This window comes from Pelodiscus sinensis, chromosome 10 (assembly GCF_049634645.1).
Source record: "Pelodiscus sinensis isolate JC-2024 chromosome 10, ASM4963464v1, whole genome shotgun sequence".
NCBI classification, from domain to species: Eukaryota; Metazoa; Chordata; order Testudines; family Trionychidae; genus Pelodiscus; species Pelodiscus sinensis.
In genome coordinates this window covers 8,277,701-8,304,161 of record NC_134720.1, presented here as the reverse complement: position 1 = coordinate 8,304,161, position 26,461 = coordinate 8,277,701, and the positions used below count along the sequence as shown (strand labels likewise).

The 26,461-nt window shown below is 45.9% G+C and overlaps 1 protein-coding gene and 1 long non-coding RNA gene across 3 annotated transcripts in view; one reads left to right on the top strand and one right to left on the bottom strand.

The window, feature by feature from the left end:
- GPC1 (glypican 1) overlaps positions 1-26,461 on the top strand; it is a 340,184-nt gene that overhangs the window by 255,054 nt on the left and 58,669 nt on the right. Inside the window, exon 3 of the mRNA XM_075937488.1 lies at positions 6,204-6,595. Within this exon, the coding sequence (XP_075793603.1) occupies positions 6,204-6,595 (392 nt within the window). The remainder of the gene's footprint in view (positions 1-6,203; positions 6,596-26,461) is intronic.
- Positions 9,548-25,062, bottom strand: LOC112546139 (uncharacterized). 2 transcript variants are annotated; one of them, XR_012906194.1, is made up of 5 exons: positions 24,937-25,062; positions 21,187-21,310; positions 19,102-19,171; positions 18,137-18,232; positions 9,548-9,686 (listed from the first exon to the last, which is right to left on the bottom strand). It is a non-coding gene; the product is annotated as an uncharacterized LOC112546139 (long non-coding RNA). The 2 variants fall into 2 exon arrangements; XR_012906195.1 differs by lacking the exon at positions 9,548-9,686 and adding an exon at positions 15,143-15,375.

Genomic DNA, 26,461 nt, shown 5'->3' with positions numbered 1-26,461 from the left:
CAATGCACTTGGCTGCTGCATGTGTAGACGTAGCAGTGTGGGTAAATGGAAGTGGAGTGGAATTGCTAGCGTGGAAGCTCAGGATTGGCCAGTGCATAACGGGAACGTAACAGGTCATTATTAAAGGGTAAAAATAGAATGAACAGGTTCCAGAGAATCACCAGGCCTGAGGTAGCAGCAGGTCCAGGCCTGCCTGGCATTTGCCTACCCCCAGGAGCAGTCGCTTCCTTCCACCCACCTCCCTTGTGAGAAGGACAAACAAAGGAGAAATTAGGATCTTTCAGTGGGAGCATGTCACAAGGAGAAGGAAGTAGCTGAATTGCTATTCATCTTGATAAGCAATTCAAGGTGAGTGCATTTGATAAACTATGTGTTAGGACAATCAGCCCTTAAGGCGCTTTCACTACTCATTAAAATGAGATCTTCAGCTAAGCACTTGCTAATGGGATCAGCATCTGATTTTTCTCCATGTCAAGGACCCTTCATTACAAGGCACTTTTACAGATGCCTTGGATGTCTTGCAAGGGCTCTTAAGCAGCATGTCAACTGCACACGTGCATGGAGAGGATAGCTTTCAAGAGAGGAATAGATTTTAATCTGGTAAAATGAACCATGATATAAAATTAATTTTTAAAAAACAAGGCCTCTTGGTACTACTGCAATTTAAATACTAAGTGAAAATAAATAGCCTGGATTTATTTCACCTTCCTCTGCAGCCCAGGGCATGGGTCACTTGCAGGTTTAAACAAATACAAATGGTGGATTCCCTGTAACTGAAAGTCTTTAAGTCGTGATTGACAACGTCGGTAATTCAGCCAGAGGTTGGGGTGTGTTCTACGAGCAGGTGAATGAGGTTCCATGGGCTGCAATGTGCAGGAGGTCAGACTAGGTGATCATGATGGTTCCTTCTGGTCTTAGTCTATGAGCCTCAATGTCTCTATGGAAATTTAGATCATATAAACTAGGCTGGACATGTAAAGTAGCAGCCACTGATTTGGGAGTGATTCCATTCTGGGTGCCCAGCGTGAGCTATGAGGCTTGTTTTCAGTGGTGCTGAGTTCCCTACTGGAAGCTGGGCATGCTTAGAGTGCTTCTGGATAAAGTCAGGCTTTGAGTGACTCGCAAGGTGCCTCACACACCGAGTCACTCAGTCAGTAGCCAGGTTTGAAAAATGTGGCTGCTAATAAATATTTGAACATGACTGACAGACTCTGCTAAGGCAAAGCCAAACATTAGAGTGGCCAGATAGCTTAATTCCATGGGAATGTCCCAGCTTTGCATGAGTGCCAGGGCCAATTACATTGAAATGGTGCTGCTTTCCAGTTTGTCTAGCTGGCTGGCTAGCAACTGCCCCTTTCCAATCCTCAGGCGCATCTGTGTCTGATTGCAGCCTTGGCACAGCACTGCCCCATTGGATTGTGGTACGACTCATCCCGCACAGGAGCCTGAGACTCCTCACAGCCCATGTCTGGTGGGTTTGGGAGTGCATGCTTCTTATCACCACACTCACTCCTGTGCCCCGTATTTCTTCTACAAGTAGTTATTTCTAGCCTGTGCTAAGGTGCCCATTAGTCAACTGCGCTTTGGAGGCCTAATTACCAGAGCTCCTGAGTTCTCTGGACTTGGCAATATTTCTTCTTGTCAAAGCGATTGCACACAGAACACTAACTAATACAGGATGGCCTGTAACCTCTGTGTGTGTACCAGGGGGTGGATTGCTTTGTTAAGCCACAGTTGTAGATCCCTTCTTATAAATGGCTTGTGCCACATAGGTACTCCATTTGCACATTCTTTATAGAGAGAAATCTCCGACCGCAATTCTCTGTTGCCCATCCGGCCCCAGGGGTCACAGAATACAGAAGACACTTATCAAACGGTGTGACCTGAAACTCCACAGGGACACTTGTTAGATAGATGGTAGAAGCAAAAAAACAGAGAGAAAGGAAATCAGCCTGATCACACAAGTACCAAAGAGACATTCCATTAAAGTCAGCCGCAGAGGAGCAGCTAGCACTTTTGTGTAGCGAGAGGAGGAGGCGAGATATCCCCAGCTGGTTAAGGACAAGTGCTGCCCTGAACAATTGCACTCTCTGGCAAGTAAGGGCTCCATCCCGTTCAGGGACATTGGTATGTGTCACCATGCTGTGTGACTTGAACATGCTACACTGCACAGTGATCTTGTTAGGTCTCCGAACGTGAGCAGTGTCCAGCCTGGACTGTAGCTGGATGGATAGGAGACTTCTCAGGGGAAAACAAGGTGGGGGTGACAATTCGGGAGGTGGGAATTTTCCCTCCAGTAACCACTCAGTCGCTCTTCTGGCATAGTGCTAGGAGGAGATGGTTGGTGCAGGAGGTTCAATCTTTTGAATGAAATGGAAAAATGAGGCATAGAAATGGGAAGGCTGGTATTTTAGGTGCCCCACTTGTATTCCCAAAAGAGTAATTGCAGGATTACCCACACTTTTCCTGATTGACCTCGTTATCTCTGGCCTTCCTCTTGATTGGTACTCCTTTTTTTTCATGTGCCTTTATATTTATGCCTGCCTCTGGAATTTCCACTACATGCATCTGACGAAGTGGGTCTTTGCCCATGAAAGCTTATGCTCCAATAAATCTGTTAGCCTATAAGGTGCCACAGGACTTCTCGTTGTTTATCCACACTTTCCTGTTACCTGAGCTGGAGATAGGCTTCATCTTCTGTTTCTGGAACGCTCGGGTGCCATTTAATGGCATTTAAAGACCCCTGCACTGAGACAGGACCAAGTAAACCTGGAGCATGTCTGTTTGTCTAGCCTGTCAATACAAACCTCCAGTGAAGGGGATTCGGCAACCTCCCTTGGAAGCCTATTCCAGAGCTTAACCGTCCTTACATAAGTTAGAAAGTTTTTCTAAATATCTAACCTAATTAATGTCAGTAACTTTGAAAAAGAAAACTTCCTTTTTTAAATCATTAACATGATATTGATTTTTCCCTTAATAGGATCCATTATCAAATATTCCTTAATTCATGCATTTATAGAGTGCCCTACTTCCAGTGTTTACCTGACAACTGTGTGACTGTCTAGCAGCCTCAGTCATTTAGCTTGAATGTGCAAACCTGCTTTCTGTGCATTACTAAACAAATATTTGTTAAATCTTCTGGAAGCGAATGAGAGTTTCTGCAGTAGTTTACTTCTTGAGGGTCAAATGCTGGTGGCTTTACTCAACTCCGTTAGTCGCACTGAAGTCAGCACTAAAATTACTACTCATGGGAGTACTTGCTTCGGTGATTTGCAAACGAGGAAGAGATTACACATCTGCTTAAAGTTCAGTCCTTGCTTAAATATCTTGCTGTTTGGTGCCTCAGTATTTAAGAATCCTACAAATTCTTTGAAAGAAAGCACGACTTCAGCTTTAACTGCACAAGCACTGTGGCAACAGGGTTTTTAAAAACATAAAATTAGCTGTCATCTGTTGTTTGTGTCATCAAGGATAAGAGAGTAATTTAATTCCTGCTTTGTGTCTTTTCTCAAATACAAATGTTTTAACCACTTGTCAACTCTAAGTGCTCGGCAGCCAGGAAACCAACTCTCAAATGGGACCAGAATCCCAAATAAATCTGTTTTACTTTGTATAAAAGTTTTGCACAGAGAAAGCTTATAAAGCTCTTCCACTTTATCAGGGAAAGTGATATATGCCCAGTGGTTTATGGATATGCATAACTCAAAGATGCTTTATAAAAACAGATCATGAAACATATCATTTTTAATGTTACAATCTGCGGAAAGTATATATCCTCTTTTTGTGCATGTATCATTCTTGTATGTGAAGTTATAAATACTAAGTGTGAGTCTGTCTGTAGTGTATCCTTCATTATTTACCCAGGGCTTGATAATAAACAGAAGTCATTTAAGTACAAACGTTGGATTTAAGTAGTTGCAAGAGAAAACAGTCAGATCAAAGTAGGTTACTAAATTAAAATGAACAAAAACACTTAGCTAATTCTAATCCACTAAGGGTATGTCTACACTACCACCCTAGTTCGAACTAGGGTGGTTAACATAGTCAATCGAAGTTGCAAATGAAGCCCGGGATTTAAATATTCCAGGCTTCATTTGCATCTTGCCGGGTGCCGCCATTTTTAAATCCCCGGTAGTTCGGACTCCGTGCCCGCGGCTACACGCAGCACGGAATAAGTAGTTTGAATTAGGCTTTCTAATTCGAATTACCGTTACTCCTCGTGGAACGAGGTGTACTGTAGTTCGAATTAGCCTAATTCGAACTACCTACTCCGTGCCGCGTGTAGCTGCGGGCATGGAGTCCGAACTACCGGGGCTTTAAAAATGGCGGTGCACGGCAAGATGCAAATGAAGCCCGAGATATTTAAATCCCGGGCTTCATTTGCAACTTCGATTGACTACATTAACCACCCTAGTTTGAACTAGGGTGGTAGTGTAGACATACCCTAAGGAACTTCTTACATGCAAATTCTTATCCTGAACAACAGTTCTTATCTTAGGTAAAGAACTTCAAGTTAGAGTTGATCTTTACTCTGACCTGGGTCTATATCTTTTCAGTTCTTTGCCTGTCCCATGCTAAGAGGATTTTTAACAGCGATTTCAAAGGCCAGTTGAAGACAAAAGTTGATTGCTTCCAATTGCTTAAATAAACTTTTCCCCAGGATGGGAATTCTTTGTTCAGCACCTCCGATCTATCCCCAAGGAAAAATACCAGGCTCAAGATGGAGTCTAGTACCAAGTGGCTTGGACACATGTCTTTCTAAGACCAAACGCTGTTTGGGCTTACAGGACAAACATGACCATCCACAGCTCATTGGTTTGAGTACTGAGTCATTATGTTTCTGGAGCAGGGGTAATGGCTCTTATTAGCACATTTAGCACTGCAGACAGATTCACACTTTGTATTTATAACTTCACATATAAGAATGATACATGCACAAAAATAGGATATATACATTCAGCAGATTGTAACATTAAAAATGATATGTTACGTGATCTGTTTTTTATAAAGCATCTTTGAGTTATGCATATTCATAAGTCAATGCTCATAAGGCATGGGGAGAAGCCTATGATCTTTAGTTTCTGGTTGAAGAGCTTGCACTTGATGTTGTTTTTAGATGTTGTGGAGCAGTCATGGGGTAAGAGGGAAGGTCCTCTCATGGATTGGTAACTGGTTAAAAGACAGGAAACATCCACTCAATGTGCAGTGGCAGTCAAAAAAGCAAACAATGTTGGGAAACATTTAAAAAGGGATAGAGAAATAAGACAGAGAATAATTTATTACCTCTGTATAAATCCACGGTACGCCCACATCTTGAAAAATGCCTGCAGATATGATCGCTTCATCTCAAAAAAGATATCTTGTCATTGGAAAAGTTTCAGAAAAGGGCAACAAAATTATAAAGGATATGGAACAGCTGTGATCTGAGGAGAGATTAATAAGACTGGAAATTTCCATCTTAGAAAAGAGGACAATAAGGGGGAATATGATAGAGGTCTATAAAAACATGGCTGGTATAAAGAAAGTTAAATAATGAAGAGTTATTTACTCCTTCCCATAACACAAGACTAGGGGTTACCAGATTAAATTATTAGATAGTAGCTTTAAAACAAACAAAAGGAAGTATTTCTTCATGCAATGCATAGTCAACCCGTGGAACTCCTTGTCAGAGGATGTTGTGAATGCCAGGTCTTTAACAAGATTCAAAAAAGAGATAGATACATTCATGGAGGGTACGCTTATCCCTGGCTATTAGCCAGGATGGACAGGAATGGTGTCCCTAGCCTCTGTCTGTTAGGGGTTGGGAATGGGCAACAGGGGATGGATCACTTGATGATTACCTGTTCTATTCATTCTTATTGGGTATCTGGCATTGGCCACTGTCGGCAGACAGGATACTGGGCTAGGTGGACCTTTCATCTGACCCAGTATGGCTGTTCTTATGGAAGGAGCAAGGTGGCAGCAGACCATTCTTATGTGCTGGTTGTGGAGTGTACTAGCTTCTGCCCCTTTATCAACAGCTCAAGACCTAAAATTGTGGGGGTGAGAGGTGGTCAGTCAGAAGAGAAGAAGAAAGGTTGTCCGAGGGTCCTTTTTCTCAGCCTACTGAGTGGTGCAACAAAGTAGGTGTCTTTAGATTAGCCTATTAGAGATATTTAGTTCTCCTGCTGATCTATCACCCTCTGCTTTCCCTCTCTCTGCAGGTTATTTCCAGGACTTGTTGAATAAGTCAGAGAAGGCCCTTTATGATACTTTTCCTGGTATGTATGGAGAGCTGTACAATCAGAACATCAAGCTCTTCAAGGACTTGTACAGCGAGCTGAGACGCTATTACCGGGGGTCCAACATCAACCTAGAAGAGGCCCTCAATGAGTTCTGGACACGCCTGCTGGAGCGCCTCTTCAAGCTGATGAATCCACAGTACCACATCACAGACGAGTACCTGGACTGCCTGGGGAAACACTCCGAGCAGCACAAGCCCTTTGGAGAAGTCCCGAGGGACCTGAAGTTGAAAGCGACCAGAGCCTTCATCGCAGTGCGCTCCTATGTCCAGGGTCTTAGCGTGGGCAGTGAGGTCATCAAAAAGGTCTCTCAGGTAGGTCATGAGATCAATCTCCTCTGTATCCACCTTCCTCTCCCTCGCATTTCTAGGACCCTATTTCTTGCTGAGAAGCATTGGTTTGTTACACTGTTCTTCTTAAACTTTCATCATGAGGCCGGCAGGACTGTTGGTAATGACCATCTCTCGCTTGTATAAACAAGTGCCTGCTAGTGAATTGGGGGCTGTATGAACACGGACAGAGAAGGTGAATGGAGGTGCAATTCACCACAAATGTAACTTCGCATCCATTTAACCTATATGGCATGATGCCCAGGAAGCTTTAGTCATCTAGATTCTATAGTCGTTTAGTTGCTTGTATATATTCCCACGACTTTTCTAGCAAGGTTATTGCCATGCCTTTAAATCACATCATATTACAGTATAAGGGGGGGAGGCAGACAAAATATGGCCCATGGGTAGGTCCAGCCACCACGCGGCCAGATCTAGCCTACAGGAGCCTCCACCAGGCTCCCTGCCACCCCTCCCTCTCTCTGCACGCAAAGCATCTCCCTGAACACTGCAAGCCCGGGAGAGGTTTTGCCCCCACCCCCAGCAAAATTTTGCAGCTCCCTTTGGCCAGTTTTTACTCAATGGGAGCTGCCTGGCAGTGCACTAAGTACCCTCCCCCTCCGGGCTTCCAGCATTCAGAGTCAGCCACACATGACCCCTGAAACCAGAGGAACCAGCTGGGCTGCTGTCTAGCAGCTGCCCAAGTAAGTTTCTCCTGTCCGGAGCCTGCCTCTGGCACTCCAGCACCTCCCTTCCCCCAATGCTCTGCCCCACCTCTCCCATGTAACCCAAACACTCTGCACCCCTGCTTCTGCACCCATAATGCCTCCTAGACCTTGCAACCCCAATCCTCTAGTCACAACTCAGAACCCTGCACCCCCTCCTACACTCCTGCCCCAAGTCACAACCCCCTCCCAGACCCTGAACCCCCTCCTATACCTCAGTGCTCTGCTCCAACTCACAACCCCCTCCTGCACCCAAACTCTCTCCCAGATCCCACATCCCCTCCATGCCAAGTTCCTTTCTGCACCTAACCTCCATCCCAAACTCCGCCCCTCCTCATAAAACTCCTCATCCCATGATGTCAGGCATGGAAAACTGACTTGGAAAGAACGTGCTGGGAATGCATGCAAGAGGTGCATTTCAGTGGCGGACGCTTGTTTGTTGCTATGGGAGTATTTACTTATACAGTGTGTGTTTACAGAGGAGGTGAGCCTATAAAGTTCATTGGTGTCTTTGGGGATGAAGGGTGCTCTCTATACATATAAATTAATGCTATTGAATGTGATGTTTTCATAAGATAAAATCATATGCATCCTCTGGTACAAGAGGAGCCTTCCAGAGGAGGAGGAAAGCTATCACACACAGACAAGGGAGTCAGGCTTTTTGCAGAGGAAATGTGATGTACTCGTTCTGTGGTCTACTGATTAAAAACTAGAAAATCGATTTTATAAAATTACTTGCATACTTCATGTGAAGATGGCAATTGGCAGGGGTAAGGATTGGGGTGTGACTAAACTACGAATGAAAAAATTGAAATACCAATTAATTTTCTAGAAAGAAAATGCTTGGTAGAGGGCAGTTTTATTTGATATAGTGAGTCCAGACTTAGAGCTCAGAGAGACATGTTAATGCATTACTAGTGACAAATGCTTTCATTTATGTGGTACTATAAAACTATTTCACTACACAAAAGCTGTTGCACATATTACTACGGTCATATTTTTGTGCTTCTTACAACAGATAAAAGAGGAAAAAGATATACATCATTAAAAGAGACCAAAGTAAAATATTTGAAACTATATTTGAACTGCTGAGTGTTTCAGATTTATGCATCTGAAACTAACTTTAACCCTGGGTAGGTGGGTTGAGGGGGGTAAGGTGAGTAGCTGACACGTTTTCTTTTTTCCTTTTCCTTCTCTGTAGTTTTCACATTCTCTTTTCCTGCATAAATGCAGTCATAGCAGTTCATAAATAGTTTCATTTTCAGCCCCAATAGCTTTTGAAATGAAATACCATTTTGTGTTATATTGGCGTTTATCGATTTTTCTTCAAGCGCTTGCTTATGCGCATTCCAATAGGTGTATGTGCACACCATATACGTGACCACCAGGTTTTTCACCTAGCCGTACCAGTCATGTCGGCTGTGGAGTCCCTCGGAGTGACACCTTTATGGCAACGTATGTAGGGCCATGCCGACCTTCCACCCATCTAGTTACTTCTTACCACCAATGACTGTCATTGAAGTGTTCGATCTCTTGCTTCACAAGACATCCCTAGCTGTTCCAGTTGTACATAGTTCAATGTCATAGTAGTTTAGCGTATACTTAGCCTTTAGTACTGATAGGTTTCCTGTGAGGGCTCAACCTCTTTCTCTTGTTCTCAGTTCTCTTAGTGGCTGGCGAGTGGCTGCTTGTTCCTCTTGTGTGGTGCTGGAGTTTGCGACTTATTGCAGCCAAGAACATCAGCAAGTATCCCAGTGTGGTGGGTCCCTCTTCAGAACACCACAAGGAGGGTACAGATGTCCCAGCATCGTCCACCCCAGCCCCAAAGGCAGGGCTGCCAAGTCCATTATCAATTGACTCTCTTGTTCACGGGAGAGATCTAGACCTTCCCTCTATGCATGACACTTATGTAGCGGCTCGGTACTTAATTGCCATGAGGGCTCACCCTCCCGTGGCCTATCCTGAGCACTGACCCAGTCTGCTGCGGCATGTCCGAATTGGCACTGACCATGGTGCAATAAGCGGTGCCATCCTTGGCACTATTGTGAGTCCTCCCCCAGCCTTCGCAGATCATGTCCTGCATCAGGACCTACTATGACCTGGCCAAGGTCCCAGCTCTGGCACTGACAGCTCACTCCACCAGAGCACAGGCATCCTCAGCAGCGTTCCTCACGCAAATCCCCATTCAGGACACTTGCAGGACTGTGACATGGTTGTCTGTTCACACCTTCGCATTACACTTTGCCCTCAGCCAACAGGCAGGGGATGACATGGCGTTTGGCAGAGCAATTCTTCAGGCAGCAGCTCAGTGACTTCTGATCCCTCCTCCCGGTAAACTGCTTGGGAGTCACCTGTTGGAATGCACATTTGAGTAAGAAAAAACGGTTACTTGCCTCTCGTAGCTGTTCTTTCGAGATGTACTGCTCGGCCACTGCACTGCTTATGCTCACGCTCACGCCCGCTGCCCCTCACGCTCAGCATCCCGGCCAGCGCATGCTAACGGCCAGCCACTCAGTGCACGTGCCCTGCGCCTGCAGCGAGAGGCGTGTGGTGGTAGCGGTGGCAGCAGTGGCAGCAGCTCCAGGGCCCGGGTTAGAGTGGGGTGGGGGGTGCCTGGCTCTGGGGAAGGAGAGGGAGGGGGATTAGGTTAGAGCGGGGGGGGGGGATTGGGTTAGAGCAGGGGTGGGCTGGCTCTGGGGGAGAGGAGCGGATGGGGATTGGGCTAGAGTGGGGGGGGCGGAGAGTAGGAATCCCAGTACTGCATGCCAGCTCCAACTTCTCAGGAAGCACACAGCTGTCATGGGGAGCAGAGGAAGAGCGCGCGCTTCCTCAGAAGTTGGAGCTGGCATGCAGCCCCAGGATTCCTACACACACACCCCCTGCACAGGCAGCCAGCGGTGGGGAGGAAGTCCCCAGCCCAGCGACAGACCCGGTGTTTCAGGAAGCGCGCCAGCTATTTCTGGGAGGAGAAGGGAGGGGAAGACCAGCCCACGCGCTTCCTTAGACTTGGGATCTCCAGGTACCAGCCGAGCTGTCCCTGTCTCCTCCCCGTGGCCAAACCCCCCACCACCAGCACCCTGCCACCGCCCCAGCACCTTGCCCCAGCACTCTGTCCCCTGCCCCCACCAGCACAGTTGGGGCCAAATTAGTGAGACTTGGGGGGGTTGTTTTTTGCATCTCACCCTTTTCTGAGGGTCAGTGACCCCTGACTCAAATCAGGTTCCCCGCCCCTCTCATATATAAAGACAACGCTGAAACCTTTTGAGTTTGACATAATATTTTATTTAAAAATGAAGCCTCGCCAACAAGGCCCCAATTGGGGCCAAGCCCCCATCTAGCCACAGCATCATAACACTCCTGCAACCCCCCAGACTCCAAACCTGAGCCTATGATACACTGGCACCCCCTGTCCTGAGCCTCTCTCATCCCCAAACTCCTGCAGCCCCACATCCTTAGTCTTCTGCCACAACACTCCTGCACCACCATACACTGCAAATCTGAGTCCTGAGCCCCTCATACTCCCAGCCTCCCTGCCCTGAGCCCCTCATGCACCCCAACCCTCCACCTGACCCCAACACTCTCCAGCCTGGAGCCCCCTCCCTGAGGCAGCATCCCCTTCTCTACTTCATCCTGCACCCAAATTCCCTCCCAGAGCTTACACCTCTCACCCCTTCCCCTTTTTTTGTGATGCTATGCCCTGGGACCTGTTTTCCTCCGGCGTGGCCTTCCCCTCCCCTCCCCTCAAAACACACACACACACGCGCGCGCACACACACACACACACACACACACCATGCTCTGCCCCCGGGTACTTGGCTCTTCTCTCTATCGGGCCCCCCCTGCCTTAGATTGTTTGGTTCCACTGCCATGTTTCTGTGTTCTGTAAATCATTTCAGCAGTACTTGGGCAAACACAGTGCAGATAAACTGTGTGAAGAATAACCATCTAGATGGAACGAATCTGATGAGCTGATAAACAAATGAAAAGTAGCACTGCCTTCCCTCTCCATTCCTTCTCCAGATCCAGATTCCTTCTGCCTGCGTGATTTATCCTTCAAAACAAAACGCATCAAACCCACTGTTATTAAAATATGATGGAATAAACACCATGCACATAAATCTTATGAAACTGGTCCGGTTTGCTGAGCAGCTCAGAAACCTCAGCAAACCCAGCTCCAGTGTTCAGTTTGTAATTAAATCCACCAATTGGCAGGTTTCGTCTCTTTCTTCAGGAACTTTCATCAGCAGGGGCTGGATTCGTCCACCAAACCACTGGATACGGCGCACAACTGTCCTGCACCCCAGCAGGAGCTTCGGGTACGCTTCCTGGCTGCCATGCCCCTGCACACCACTCAAAGCAGCTGACTGGAGGGGGAGGAGGACATGTGCGTCTCTGCAAGCCGTGCACCCCTTGAGTGGGAAGGGGCCGTGTTGGGCTGCTGGTCAGGAGCCGCCTAAGGCCAGAGCCTGTATCTGGCATTCTACCCCTTCCCTCCCACCAACTTTCTGCCCCAGGTCACAATCCAGACCCTCTACAAACCCTGATCCTGCACCCATACCCCCTCCTTGAAGCTATACCCCTGTCCTCTGGTTCAGGTCACAATCCAAACTCCTGTACCCCTTCCCCAGGTCACAGTCCCCTACTAGACCCTGCACCATCTCATACACCCCTCCTCCAGGTCAGAATTTTCTTCTGCACCCATACCCTCCTCCCAGACCCTTCACCACTCCAGTGCCCCCTCCTTCACCCAAACTGCCTCTCAGACCTCACACCCCCTCATACATCCCAGTTCCCTTCCCCAAGCTCCCGCTTCATCCAACCTCCTTCCCAAGACCCCGAACCTCCTCCATTAACATGGAAGAGTGCAGCACTTGACCACTTACCAAATTCTTGGAGGCCCCCCCCCATCCCTGGTCTACATAGTTCTAGTGATGCCACTGAATGGAACAGGCGGATGGAGACTGCACTGCTGAGGTGTAAGTTTTGCTTCAAATGTGCCTTGGTAGTCAGTGGTCATGTACACAACGCAGAGCCTGTTTTGCCACCACCTTTCCCAGATGTTCAGTGACTCTAAAATGCAGTCACTGAGATTTTGGTAGTGGTTTGCACTCTCTTTGCGCAGGAGTAAATGGCTGCATAAGAGATAAAATACTGGAGAATCTGGCCCATAAAACTGCATGTTCATCAATTCTTTTTGCCAGAGCATAGCTGTGGGTTTTTTTAATAACTGGCTCACGGGTGCAAGTTTAACTTGAAAACCACTTGATTTTTCACTTTATTTCCAATTCTAAGTGATCTGTTGGATTCCGCTATTAAACAAATGGAAAGAACAGTCCAGGTTATTGGCCTTTAGAGTATCTTATTTAATTGGAACAAACATTTCAACCAACATTTTGATTTGACAAATGTTTTGTGTTGCTTTGTTTTTATGATTATAAGGATTTTACTAGGAATAAAGGTTGAGACAAAAGCTTTTTCAGTCAGGGACTTTCTTTACGAATAAGTTTTGAACTGAAATGTCATGCCTGGTCTCAAAAACAGGGGTGGATGTTTTGCTCAGTGTCTACAGAAAACCCACTGAACTGGTTTGAGGTAGACAAGTATAAACTAGACTTTTTTGTACTTTTAAGAAATTGTTTTGACTTATTTTGCACTCAGACAACAAAAGCTGCTGATTTTTGTTCAATAGTGGCTAGTCCTTACTGCATCATTGTTTAAGTTTGAAAAATAATTTTTAAAGAGCTGTGGCATAATAAGGGACAATATGTGTATTGTAAGTGTGCGTGGCGCATAATTTTCCTCAGTCAGGAGAACATCGAATGAGGTGATCAGTAGCAGTACGATGAATAGTATTATTTGTATGCTGGCAGTCTCTTCTGGCCTCTCACCTTGCAACCTGCTGCACACAAGTGGACTTGGCGCCACCTGAAATGTGTTGCAGGATTGAGCCCTAAGAATGGGACTGCACTGTGCCCTTCTCCTTGGTGTTCTCATTTTGCCTTTGTATCCTTCGCCCTCCTTATAACTGTTACAAGGCCTTCCCAAAATGCAATGCAAACAAGGCTGGGGAAAGTGTAGTGCTTTTTGGATTAGACATGCTGAGGAGCTTCATAATGGGGAGGATTGAGAGACGCTCGGATTGCACGACAGGCAGGATTCTGTCATTTCTAGTGACTGCTGCCTGCTCACTTTCCAAAGATACATGTCTTCCCTTGCCACCAGCTGCCAGACAACCACATCAGCCCGTTCCTGTGTTGTTTGTGTCCCAGCAGGCTCTGTGTGCAGCCCTCTAGCTGTCATTGAAAGGTACATGGGCAGGCTCAACTGGGATGCCAGAGGAAGAGAAGTTGCCTGTTTGGAGCAGGAACTGCACGTGCCAGGGGAAATAGCAAGTCTGGGAACCTGACAGAAAAGGGCATATTCATAACCAGCATTTCTCCTTACAGTCACTGTACATCACGCTTGTCTTTAAGGAATAGTCAGAGAGAAATGCTTCAAAATGTGATTTGGAGCTTTTCATTCCTGGGTATTGGTACAAACATTGGTACTACCACCTTGTTAGTGATAGAAAACTACCAACTCTTCGGGGAAACGATTCTGGAGGCCTCAGTCCATTGGCTAGTGGACCAGGTGTGCATGCTACATGGATATGCTTCTTAGCAGCATCAGCAGATAGATGGCACGCTTAAGAGAAGTGAAGACTGCAGTCCTGTTTCCAAGCTAATGCGTTCTGATGTGCAGTGTGGAGAAGCTTTACACTCCAGCTTTATATTCAGTCTATGGACAGAGAATTTGATTCTGCATGACTGTCAGCTAAGCACCCTGCAGACACCCTTCCTCCTTTATAGGGCTTGTGCAATATGAGAACCTTACCTCCCACTTACCATTATTAAGGCGTTACAAGTATTTGAAATCTGGGTGGTAGGCAGGAATTGCCTCTCTGTGTATGAATATACGATATATACTTCTGTGTCAGCTCTTAGCGCAAACAATGTTTGTTCAGTTAGAAACATTATGCGCAAGATTGAGCCATTGTTTCATTGTGTATCTGAAATAGTAGATACCGTAATGATCAATAAATAATCCTTCCAGGGACATCTCTAGCTGGTGATGCATTCTTTCAGGAGCATGCCAGTACACGTGAGTAGAAATATCTCACTGCTAGCTAAAATTCTTTTCTTTCATGATGGGGTTGGCACCTGTCCCAAAATAGCATTTGCTGTGACTCAGAGAGAGCTTTATTCGAACAGGTGAAAATCATTGGCAGAGGCTGCCAGTTGCCACTCGGAGACACACTTGTTCCTCGTGCTTGCCATTCCTGGCCTGATGATGCAGGGGAATGGGGAAATAAATTAAAAACAAATCACAGTATAGAAAAATGTAGATAATTTGGGCTGCATCTACACTGCGGCGCTATTTCGGGATACCTCCAGTATCCCAAAATAAGTATCACGTGTCTTAACAGCGCGCCCATTATTTTGAAATAGAACGGGCTCACTATTCCAACATCTCTGTAAACTTAATCCCAGAAGGGGCAAGGGACATTTTGGAATAGCGGGTCATTTCAAAATTTGGCACTGTGTAGACAACGCCAAATTACGAAAAATGCTATTCTGAAATTGACTCAAAATAAGCTGCGTAGGTCAAATTGCGTAGCTTATTTCGAGCTCCGGGTGCAGTGTAGACACACCTTTTGGGAAAAAGAAGTGAAATTAGGATGTCAGATTTAAACAAGTAAAAGATAAACAGTCATATGGAAAAATGTAGAAGCTAACAGCAGAGATACACAATGTGAGGAACAGGAATATCCCAGTGAGAGGCGATGTTTGTTATTTGTGTTTTGGGAGTGCCTGGGAACTTCAGATTAAGATCAGAGACCTCTGGGCTGGGAGATTTGCAGAAAGATAATTGAGAAGACAGTCTTTCCCTCAGAGGGCTCGCAGTCTGCATGTCGGACACGGTGCAGCATGCCTATGGATGAAGCAGGATTGGGGTGTAGTGTAGGAGTCCTGAGTTGAGTTTTTGAGGGATTTTTGCATGCTGCCAAAGAGTGAACAATAAGAGAGATTCTTTTCACCAAGTTCACCATTGGTCATCTCCCCACAAATCTGAGTTTCCCTTTAAAGACCATAAAGGAAAGCTCACCTCAGTAGCTCTCATCAATAACTCACCTTGCTTGCATGTTGCCTGTAACCATAAAAGTTAGCAATAAAGGTAACTTCACTGAGCATTGGGTGGCATTGTTGTTTTTACGGTATAACAGCCAAGAAAAGTCTTTTTTTTTTTGCATTGCCTGTTCTTCTCTTTTGCTGTCAGTCATTATAACCTCACTTTTGAGCAAGGTAGAAATCTCATCATTTCTTCTTTGCACTGATAGCAATTAGAGGTCAGGCCCCCATTATGCTAGGTCACGGGTGGGCAATAATTTTTGACGGGGGTCCACGCCAAGATTTTGGAAAGTGGTCGAGGGCCATACTCTTCCATGATATTAATGGCGGAGGTGCAGGGTCTGGGATGGAGCTTCAGTGCTTGGGGTAAGGGATTGGGGTGCAGAAGGGAGAATGGAATCTAGGAGGGAACTGGGTGCAGGTTTTTGGGATGTGATCTAGAGTAGGAGGGGATTGTGATCTCGGGCGGGAGATTGGGGTGCCAGATCTGGGAAGGATGTGGAGTAGCAGGACGGGAGTGGGAGGCAGAGGGTTGGGGAAGGGAGGGACTGGGGTGCCAGAGGCAGGTTCTGGCCAGGAGACTTACCAGCCAGCAGCCAAACTGGCTTGCTTGCCTGCCTGCAGAGCTAACGGCTTGCAAAGCTTAAAATGTTTCTGCCTGTTCGGTCATGTGCTTGAATGAGTGAGCAGGAGGGCTGTGCTTCGTAGCTGCCTGTTATTCAAACAGGCAGCTCCCATTGGCCAGTTTCTGTCTAGAAACTGGTCAGTGGGATTATACTGGGGGGAAAGCTGCATCTGAATCTTTCCCCTTCCCCTCCGACCTCATAAAGAGAGAGCACCCCACAGCCGTGTTTCTGAGCAGCCTGCGGAGCAAGCAGAGTAGCCTGCATGGGGTTCCCCACTACCTCCGCAGGCCAGATTCAGTGGTGTGGCGGGCCAGATGCAGCCCGGGGGCCGTATTTTGCCCAGGCCTGTGATAGGTGTTGTATGGACATTTTCACTGTAATTGTGCAGTTTCTCTTATTACACTGCAGTGAAACACTGTTTAAGAAATAAACCCTCGCCACCAGTTTACATCTGCAAACTCAGAGTGTTTGTGTACCCTCTCCCAGTGCGTCAGCTTCCTCAAATGAGCCAGCTGTTTCCTGGAGCTGTGCTGGCAAAACCAAATGTGATGGCTGGCTGGATGACTCGCTCACTGACCAGACTGCTGTGCAGCTGCTTGCTGCTTTAAATAACTTATTTTTAGCAGCTTCTGTAGCCATAAAGGCACATCTGTGATTATGTTCAAAATTATCTGTTACCGCTCAAGTCAGAGATCTTGTAGTTGTCATGGATGGTTCTCTGAAATCTTTGGCTCACTTCACAGCAGTGGCCAAAAAGACTTAAAGGTGTATTAGGAATTATTAGAAAAAGATAAAAAACAGGAAATTTTAGAATTCCATTATGTAAATCCATGAGATGCCCAGACCTTGAATACTGTGCTCCATTCTGGTCACCCCGTCTCAAAAAAGAGACATAGTGGGACTAGAAAAGGTTCAGAGAAGGGCAACAAAGCTGGTCATGAATATGGAACAGCTTCCATAGAGGGAGAAACTATAAAGATTAGAGTTCTTAAACTTAGAAAAGAGTTGGCTAAGTGTGGACCTGGCAGGGGTTTATCAAGTCATGAATGATGTGAAAAAAATTGAGAGAAGTCTTATTTGTGCTTTCCCACAACACAAAAATCAGGGGTCATCTGATGAAATGAATAGGCAGCTGGTTTAATACAAACAAGAGGAAGTACTTGTACACAATCCACAATTAACCTGTGGAACTCACTGCCAGGAGATGTTGTGAAGGCAAAAAGTGGATTTAAAAACATGAATTCAAAAAAAGAACTAGATAAGTTCATGGAAGATATACCCATCAATGGCTATTAGTCAGAACAGTCAGGGAGGCAATAGGGATGTGAAAGGTTAACCCATGACCAGTTAACCAGTGAGCATCACCCTTAATGGGAGATGTTTACCAGTTCTGATTAACCATTAAGTGGTGGGGCCTGGAGCAGCAGTTGTCCGGAGCAGCACCTGTCCACAGCGGGCCCACGTGCCCCATAGGCTGCTCCTGTCATCTGTGGCAGGGGGGTCACTCCAGCCTGACCTCGGCAGGTGGGAGGGGCTGATCCAGCCCACTGGGGCTGTAGTGCCCACCTGTCCCTGCCTGTGCCCCCTTTAATCAGTTAACTAGTTAACCAATTAAATGGGATTTTACATCCCTAAGAGTCAAACCCATTCTCAGAGCAGCCCCAACCCTCTGATTGCTGGAAGGGGAAGCCAAGTGTGGCTCACTCTACCTGCCCTGGTTCTGAATGCTCTCCTGGTGCTCTGATATTGGCCACTCTCACACAGAGGACAATGGGCTACATGGACCATCAGTCTGATCCCATCTGTCTGTTCTTATGATTGTAAGACTCGAGTACAGGCTGTACCGCTGTTCTGTCCCAAGGCAGCATATTACGTAAAGTTTCCAGCACAATTAGAGGCCTTTTGTAATCTCGAACATCAAGAACCCTCACTCCTCTTTTTACAATCTGGTGTTTCACTTTCAAGAACAACTGAAGTGAAATTTTTCAAAAGCATTTGGGCAGTTACCGTCTCTGTGTAACGTGGCAGTGAGCGCCGTTCCATTTCTCTGTGGCCTCTCGTTTATCCCAGCACACAGCACCCTGGCTGCTCTGATGCATTGATCTGTTGATAGTTAAAGGCAGGGCATGAACAGTTTGTATGTCCTGGGGAATTATTAGCTCTCAAGGATCTGAACCACCTCTCTATGATGTCATCTCTATTCCAGGCTCTTGAAGATGGCCCTCGGGGGTCTGGGTTCTTAGGATGGGCAGGGGAGGGGGAAGTGACTGGTGAGATATACAAGGTGCTTGATTTCTTGTCAGCAACAGGAACATTGTGCAAAAAGTAAATGCCAAATGTTGTTATTTCATATTCCATGACTTCTCTGTGCTATGGAAACTCTGTGCCCTGTAAGTGTTTGACAAAGCTAAACCAAGACTGCATTGCAAGGCAATAATACGTCTGCCACGCTACACAGGATTATCCTTAGAGAATGGATGGTGGCAGCAGGCCAACCACGTTGGAAAAGGGCTAGCTGCTTTATCCCCACACTTTGGAAATGAGCTGCAGGATTCTACTGGTGCTTTGCCAACCACTTCCCAACATGGGTGTTGTTCTCTTGCCACACGCGTGCCAGGAATTTGCTCTGCTCTAGCGTTTGTATTTGATTTAACAAATTCAAACAGGATTGGTTGAGGTGGGCTTACATTCCACATACCTCGCACCATTTTTATTCCACCTCAACATCAACCTCAGCCTGGACCAGTTCACACAAGAACCACTTCCTTGACACTACAGTACAATTACACGACGGCCACATTTCCACCACCTTATACCGGAAACCTACTGTTACACTTACCTTCATGCCTCTAGCTTCCATCCCAGACACATTTCTCAGGCCCTAAGATACAACCGGATTTGCTCCGGTCCCACAGACAGATACAAACACCTACAGGATCTCTATCAGGCATTCTTAAAACTTAAATACCCACCTGAGGAAGTGAAAAAACAGATTGACAGAGCCAGATGAGTTCACAGACATCAGCTTTTTCGAGATAGGCTCTACAGAGAAAACAACAGAACACCACTAGTCATCACAGCCTGCAACTTAAACCCCTCCAATGCATTATCAACCATCTACAATCTATCCTTGAAAATGACCCCTCACTCTCACAGGCCTTGGGGGACGGGCCAGTCATAGAATCCCAGGGCTGGAAGAGACCTCAGGAGGTCATCCAATCCAGCCTCCTTCCCAAGGCAGGACCAATCCCAACTAAATCAACCCAGCCAGGCCTTTGTCAAGCTGGGACTTAAAAACCTCTAGGAGGGAGATTCCACCCCCTCCCTAGGTAACCCATCCCAGTGCTTCCCTACCCTCCTAGTGAAATAGTTTTTCCTAATATCCAGTCTAGACCTCCCTCACTGTAACTTGAGACCATTGCTCCTTGTTCTGCCATCCGACACTACTGAGAACAGCCTCTCTCCAGCCTCTTTGGAACCTCCCTTCAGGAAGTTGAAGGCTGCTATCAAATCCCCCCCTCACTCTTCTCTTCTGCAGACTAAACAAACCCAAATCCCTCAGTCTCTCCTCATAGGTCCTGCGCTCCAGCCCCCTAATCATTTTGGTTGCCCTCCACTGGACCTTCTCAAATGCATCCACATCCTTTCTGTAGTGGGGGGCCCAGAACTGGACACAATCCTCTAGATGTGGCCTCACCAGAGCCGAATAAAGGGGGATAATCACTTCACTGGATCTGCTGGCAATGCTCTTCCTAATGCACCCTAATATGCCATTAGCCTTCTTGGCTACAAAGGCACACTGTTGACTCATATCTAGCTTCTCACCCTGTAATCCCCAGGTCCTTTTCTGCAGAACTGCTACTTAGCCAGTTGTTCCCCAGCCTGTAACAACGCTTGGGATTCTTCTGTCCCAGGTGCAGGACTCTACACTTGTCCTTGTTGAACCTCTTTAGAGTTCTTTTGGCCCAATCCTCTAATCTGTCTAGGTCACTCTGGACCCTATCCCTGCCCTCCAGCATATCTACCTCTTCCCCTAGTTTAGTGTAATCTGCAAACTTGTTGAGGGTGAAATGCATCCAAAGTGGGCTGTGCCTACAAAAGCTCATGATACTATCTTCATTTTTGTTAGTCTCTCAGGGTATGTCTACACTACCCTCCTAGTTCGAACTAGGAGGGTAATGTAGGCATACCGCACTTGCAAATGAAGCCCGGGATTTGAATTTCCCGGGCTTCATTTGCATAAGAGGGGAGCCGCCATTTTTAAAACCCCGCTGGTTCGAACCCCGTGCAGCACGGCTACACGGGGCTCGAACTAGGTAGTTCGGACTAGGCTTCCTATTCCGAACTACCGGCACACCTTGTTCCACGAGGTGTACCGGTAGTTCGGAGTAGGAAGCCTAGTCCGAACTACCTAGTTCGAGCCCCGTGTAGCCGCGCTGCACGGGGTTCGAACCAGCGGGGTTTTAAAAATGGCGGCTCCCCGCTTATGCAAATGAAGCCCGGGAAATTCAAATCCCGGGCTTCATTTGCAAGTGCGGTATGCCTACATTACCCCGCTAGTTCGAACTAGCGGGGTAGTGTAGACATACCCTAAGGTGCTAGAGGACTATTCATTGTTTTTTAAGGGTTTTTTTTTTTCATTTTTATTCCGTTTTTCTCATGTCTCTTTTTCACATATTAGAAACATAGGACTGGAAGGGACCTTGCGAGATCATCTAGTCTAGTTCCCCTGTCCCTGTGGCAAGACTAAATATTATCTAGACTATTCCTGACAGATGTTTGTCTAATCTGCTCTCAGTGATGGAGATTGCACAACCTCCGTAGGCAATGTATTCCTGTGCTTAACCACTCTGACCATTAAGAAGCTTTTCCTAATTTTCATCCTAAACCTCCGTTGCTGCATTTTAAGCCCATTGCTTCTTGGTTTATCCTCAGAAATTAAGAAGAATATTTTTTCTTTGTACTGCTAGTAACAACCTTTTATATACTTGAAAATTGTTATGTCCTCTCTGTTTTCTCTTTTCCAGACTAAACAAACCCAGTTTTTTCAATCTTACCTCATAAGTCATGTTTTCTAGAGCTTTGACCATTTCTATTGCTCTTCTCTGGACTTTCTCCAATTTGTCCACATCTTTCCTGAAGTGTGGTGCCCAGAACTGGTCACAATACTCCAATGGAGGCCTAATTGGTGCAGAGTAGAGTGGAAAAATTATTTTCATGACTTGCTTATAACATTCCTATTAATGCATCCCAGAATGATGTTCACTACTTATTGCAACCACGTTACACTATTGACTCATATTTAGCTTGTGGTCCACCATGACCTTTAGATCCCTTTCCCCAATACTCCTTGCTAGGCAGACATTTTCCATTTCATGTAAGCAACTGACTCTTCCTTCCTAAATGGAGTATTTTGCATTTGTCCTTGCTGAATTTAATCCTGTTCACTTCAGACCATTTCTCCAGTGGATCCAGACAATTTAATTCTTTGTTCCCAAAGCACTTTCAGCCCTGCCCAACTTGGTATCATCCACAAACTTTATAAGTTTACTCTCTAGCCATTATCATTCATTAAGATATTGAACAGAACCAAAGTCAGAACTGATCGCTGTACCCATTCATTCTGTCCTTTCAGCATGACTGTGAACCACTGGTAGCTACTCTCTGGAAAATTACATATGGTAATGAGTGAGCCATTCCCAATCCCTATTCAGAACCATTCTGATCGTCTCACGTTTATTTGTGTCAAATTTGTATACTATTAGCCTTTCAGAGTATGGTTGATGTGGTTAGGGCCTATGATGGTGTCACTAGAGTAGATGTGTGGACAGAGTTGGCAGTGGTGTTTGTTGCAGGAAGAGGGTTCCTGGGTTAATGTGTCTGTTGTGGGATGTGTGGTTGGTGGTGAGTATGTGTTTTAGGTTGGGGACTGTCTGTAAGTGAGGACTGGCCTGCCTCCCAAGGTCTGGGAGAGCAAGATCATCATCTAGGATAGGTTGTCAATCCTTGATGGTGTGTTGGAGAGGTGTTAGCTGGGGGCATTCTGGTGCTTTCTTTGTTGGGTCTGTCCTGAGTGTCCTGGTCCACACGACTGCCTGCAGCTCCCATTGGCCAGGAACAGGGATCCACAGCCCTGAGTGAGCAGCCATACCTGTGAATGCACAGGTAAATAAAGCATCTGGAGGGCCGCCAGGGCTAATGTTGGTGAACAGTATGGGGCCTGCTGGCCATTTATTACCCGCCCCTCTTCTAGATGTTTTCAAATGGATTGCTTAAATTACCTGCTCCATCATCTTTCCAAGTACAGAAGTTAAGTTGACTGGTCTGTTATTCCCTTGGTTGTCCTTATTTCCCTTTTTATAGATTTACCCTTTTCCAGGCTTCTGGAATCTTTCCCATGTTCCATATCTTTTCGAAGATAATCGCTAAGGGGTCAGATATCTCCTTAATCAGCAACTTGAGCTTTCTAGGATGCATTTTATGAGGCCTTGGTGACTTGACATTTAACTTCTCTAATTAATTTTTAACTTGTTCTTTTCCTATTGTATCATCTGATCCTACCTCATTTTTCACTAGAACCCACTATATTAGATGTCCAGTATATTCTTTTTATAGTAAATACCAAAGGACAAGAAACTGACACTTTTTTAAAAGGGACAATGCTGTACACAGCAGTGGCACTTGATAAAGAATACAAATATTGCAGACAAACATGAATGTGTGTCTCACACCTTGGTAGGAAATTGAGTCTCTTTTTCAGAAGATCTGAAATTGCACATCTGGATCTGACTGCATCAGATTCATAGGCCATCACAGAGAAATGCAAATGTTACATCGCTAAGTAGGAAGAGATGGAATCAACAGAGCTATGCTCTTAAACGTGAAAAGGTGGAAGAAGCTGACTGGCTGTAGTGATAAGGAGATGGAGCTGGTAGTGTCCTGGGGTTAGGAAATTTGGTTCAGATTGAAACTCATTAAGGACCTTTTCAAAGCGATGATCTTCGGTCCTGAGTAACTGTTGTTTTTGGGAGCTGAACTTGTGATTCATTCTGCTCTATTTTAATGGTGCTCAAAATAAAACCTAGTTGCTTTGTGACACTGAACAGTCTGTGTTCTTCTCCTGAACCAACATGAGTCTTCACACTACAGCGCGATACACCTAATAATAATTCACCCTTTTTAACTTTTACTGGGTGCCTTTGGGTTTGGTTTTGTTTTGTTTAAGTTCTGGTGCAAGGAATAATCTTGACAGCAGTAGATACCAAAGTCTTGTCTCTGTCCACAAAACAGGTATTGCGTGGGCTGCGGAAGTGCAGGTTTCCTAAAATACTGATGAAAGTCAATGGCATGATTGCCTGGAACATTGCTGAGGTGTTCTGCTTAGTTTCTGGTCTTCAGAAGGGGTGCGTCTAGACTGGCAAGATTTTGTGCAAAAGCATCTGCTTTTGCGCAAAACCTTGCCAGCTGTCTACACTGGCCGCTTGAATTTGCGCAAGAACACTGACTTTGTAATGTACAAAATCAGTGCTTCTTGTGCAAATACTTTCCCACTCCCACTCGGGGAAAAAGCCCTCTTGTGCAAGAATATTTGCTCAAGAGGGCCAGTGTAGACAGGGAAGAATTGTTTTGTGCAAAAAAGCCCCGATGGCTAAAATGGCGATCGGGGCTTTCTTGCACAAAATCGCGTCTAGATTGGCCACAGATGCTTTTGCACAAAAGCACTTTTTGCGCAAAAGCATCTGTGCCAATCTAGATGCGCTTTTGCGGAAATACTTTTAACTGAAAAACTTTTCCATTACAAGTATTTCCGCAAAATCATGCCAGTCTAGACGTAGCCAAGATGTTTTGAAAACACAGTTCATGCCTTTTCAGCCTCTTTCCTGAAGTGCTGAATAATTCTTACAGCTCATTCGCAATAACCACCTGTTTGTGTGAAGAAGATGCAAAACAATGATTCAAATGACTACACAGAGCAGCCGCATCATCGTTAAAAGAATCCTGTTTGTGTAACGCTGGCGGCTGCTGCTTCTAGAGTTTTCATGGGAAAGGGTGGAAGCTTTAGCTCATTTGACGCACACCAAGAGGCTAATTACTGAATGGCAGGCCCGGCGTAGACACGTACAAAGGGACAGTTGACAACGTGCCTTTATGAGCTGGCCACGTATTCACCGTGTGAGCTTGGACTTGTCGCTTTTCCGCTTCATTTTCAGAGGAGGAGAATACCCACCGTTCCTGCTCAGTTTCATGGGCAGTTGGGTGTTCGTTCTCCTTGGGCAGAGAGAAGTAGCCTGACATTCAGTAAAAGCTCTACACTGATACACAGCCCCTTTTGGGGTACTTTGAGATCCTGACCTGAAGCGTGCTCGGTAAATACTAAATGGTGCTATAATAATGAAGCTGCCACAGTGGTCACTGCCATGTTTCAGAATCCCCAAACAAGCAGCTGGACACCTGCCTGGTGGAAGGATGAAATGTCTTTGCTCTCCCCTAGTTTATAGTAGAAGGTGTCAAGGAAGTGAGACTGTCTCACTTGTAGCAAAGTCCACACTTCAGCAGCTCTCCCCAGAGACTGGTTTTGCAGTTGCTGTTCCTGGCCCTAAGAGCTTTGTTCTGGCTGTACAGTTCAGACACATGGAGTGTGGGTAATCAGAGTGGGTCTTTCTGAATGCCAGCCTGTGTTCTTCACCATATCCTGACTCACCAATTTGGGCTCACTGACTGAAAAGCTCACCTCTTTTCTCCGAAACATTATCCCTATATGTGCTTTCCATGACTCCACACCCCCCCTCTCTCACACAGACACCCACCTTAATGCGGTGTCACCACTTGTACCAGCTGCTGTAGCACAGAGCTGAGTAGAGATGGACTCTGCGTCAGTAAGAGGTACTCTATGTTGCGCAGATGTGCCAGTCTCCTTGTATACAGAAGCCAACTGACCTTTGCGTTGGTGCACCTTGATCTCTTCTATTCTCTGACCGTGACACACAGTATTTAACTCTTGCAATGCCTGTAACATTTCAGTCAGATTTGGCTGTTGGCTTGGTGTGAAGATTGTCCTCAGAGTGGTCTGTGATATACAGACTCTCAAATTAGATGAGCTGATGGTCCCTTCTGGCCTTAACAACAACTTTGCCAGATCTCAGATGTCCTCTTGACAAAAAGGTGTTACTTTAAAGTGGGGTGGGGGGCTTTTAGTAGAGGGGTTGCTGATGCTCAGACACCAGCCCCTTATTTGGACTTGATGGCCTTCTAGAAAATAAAAGACCCAAATCTCTCCAAAATATTGTGCCACACAGGAGTAACGGCAAAACCTCACGTTCCAATGCAGATTCCCAGGTACAGATACCAACAGACTTCTCTAACCCTCTCTAAAATATGATCACATTAGTAATCTAGAATACAAGCATGCATATGATTTAGAAAGCATGCCTCAAAGCCCCTAGCTCCCCATCTTGCAAAACAGGGCTTTGTTTTCAAATCTAGGCATTAATCCAGCAGTTGCAGTTAGGCTGTGCTGGTGCTGGGGAACTGGCCTTTCATAGGTATGTAGCTCTTCCTGGAAAAAGTGGAAAATGTGGAGGGTAAAGGAAAATTCAAGTAGCATATAACTTAAAAATATTATTTACAATTGCTACATGTATACATGTTTTATATTCATGCCACTCTCATGGAGATAAGGGCAGCAGAACAATTAGTTATGGATGTCTCCGTGTGTGTGTGTTTCTGCACTTTAGATCCATGTTACTCCTCTGAGGACAGGGCTGGTAAAGTAACCTGAGAGTTGTAGGTATCTGGCACATACGCAATGAGGCTGGTCTTGCTGCAAGAATGTGATAAAGCTTTTAGAATGCTAGTCATGGTGCTGCATAGATCAAATCTCTCCCTTTTCACCCTCTTTCATCGTCCCTTTGGAGGGGAAAAATGCTGACGGAAGACTCGGAGGGGTAGCCATGTTAGTCTGTCTGCAAAAACAACAACAAGACCTGTGGCACCTTAGACACCAATAGTTTCTTCCCCCTCCGCTGCTCCTTTCTTCTCTCCTCTGCTGCCCTTTTCTTCCTCTCACTCATATTGAACTCAGTAGAGATAGGAGAGTGAACCCGTCACAGCCATCAGACATGGCCACTCATTGAATTGTGGATTCTTGCTCCCATGCGGGTGTCTCCGGAGAATCAAGTTCCTCTCCTCAGACACCGTTTCGGTGAGATATTAAAAGCCAGCTCTACTTCTGCTCCGCATTTCTTCCCCACTTTGGGCCTGATCCTGCTCCCCTTGAAATCATTGGGAAAACTCAAGGGTCGTTCAGAGGGAGCAGGTTTGAGGCCTTGCCAT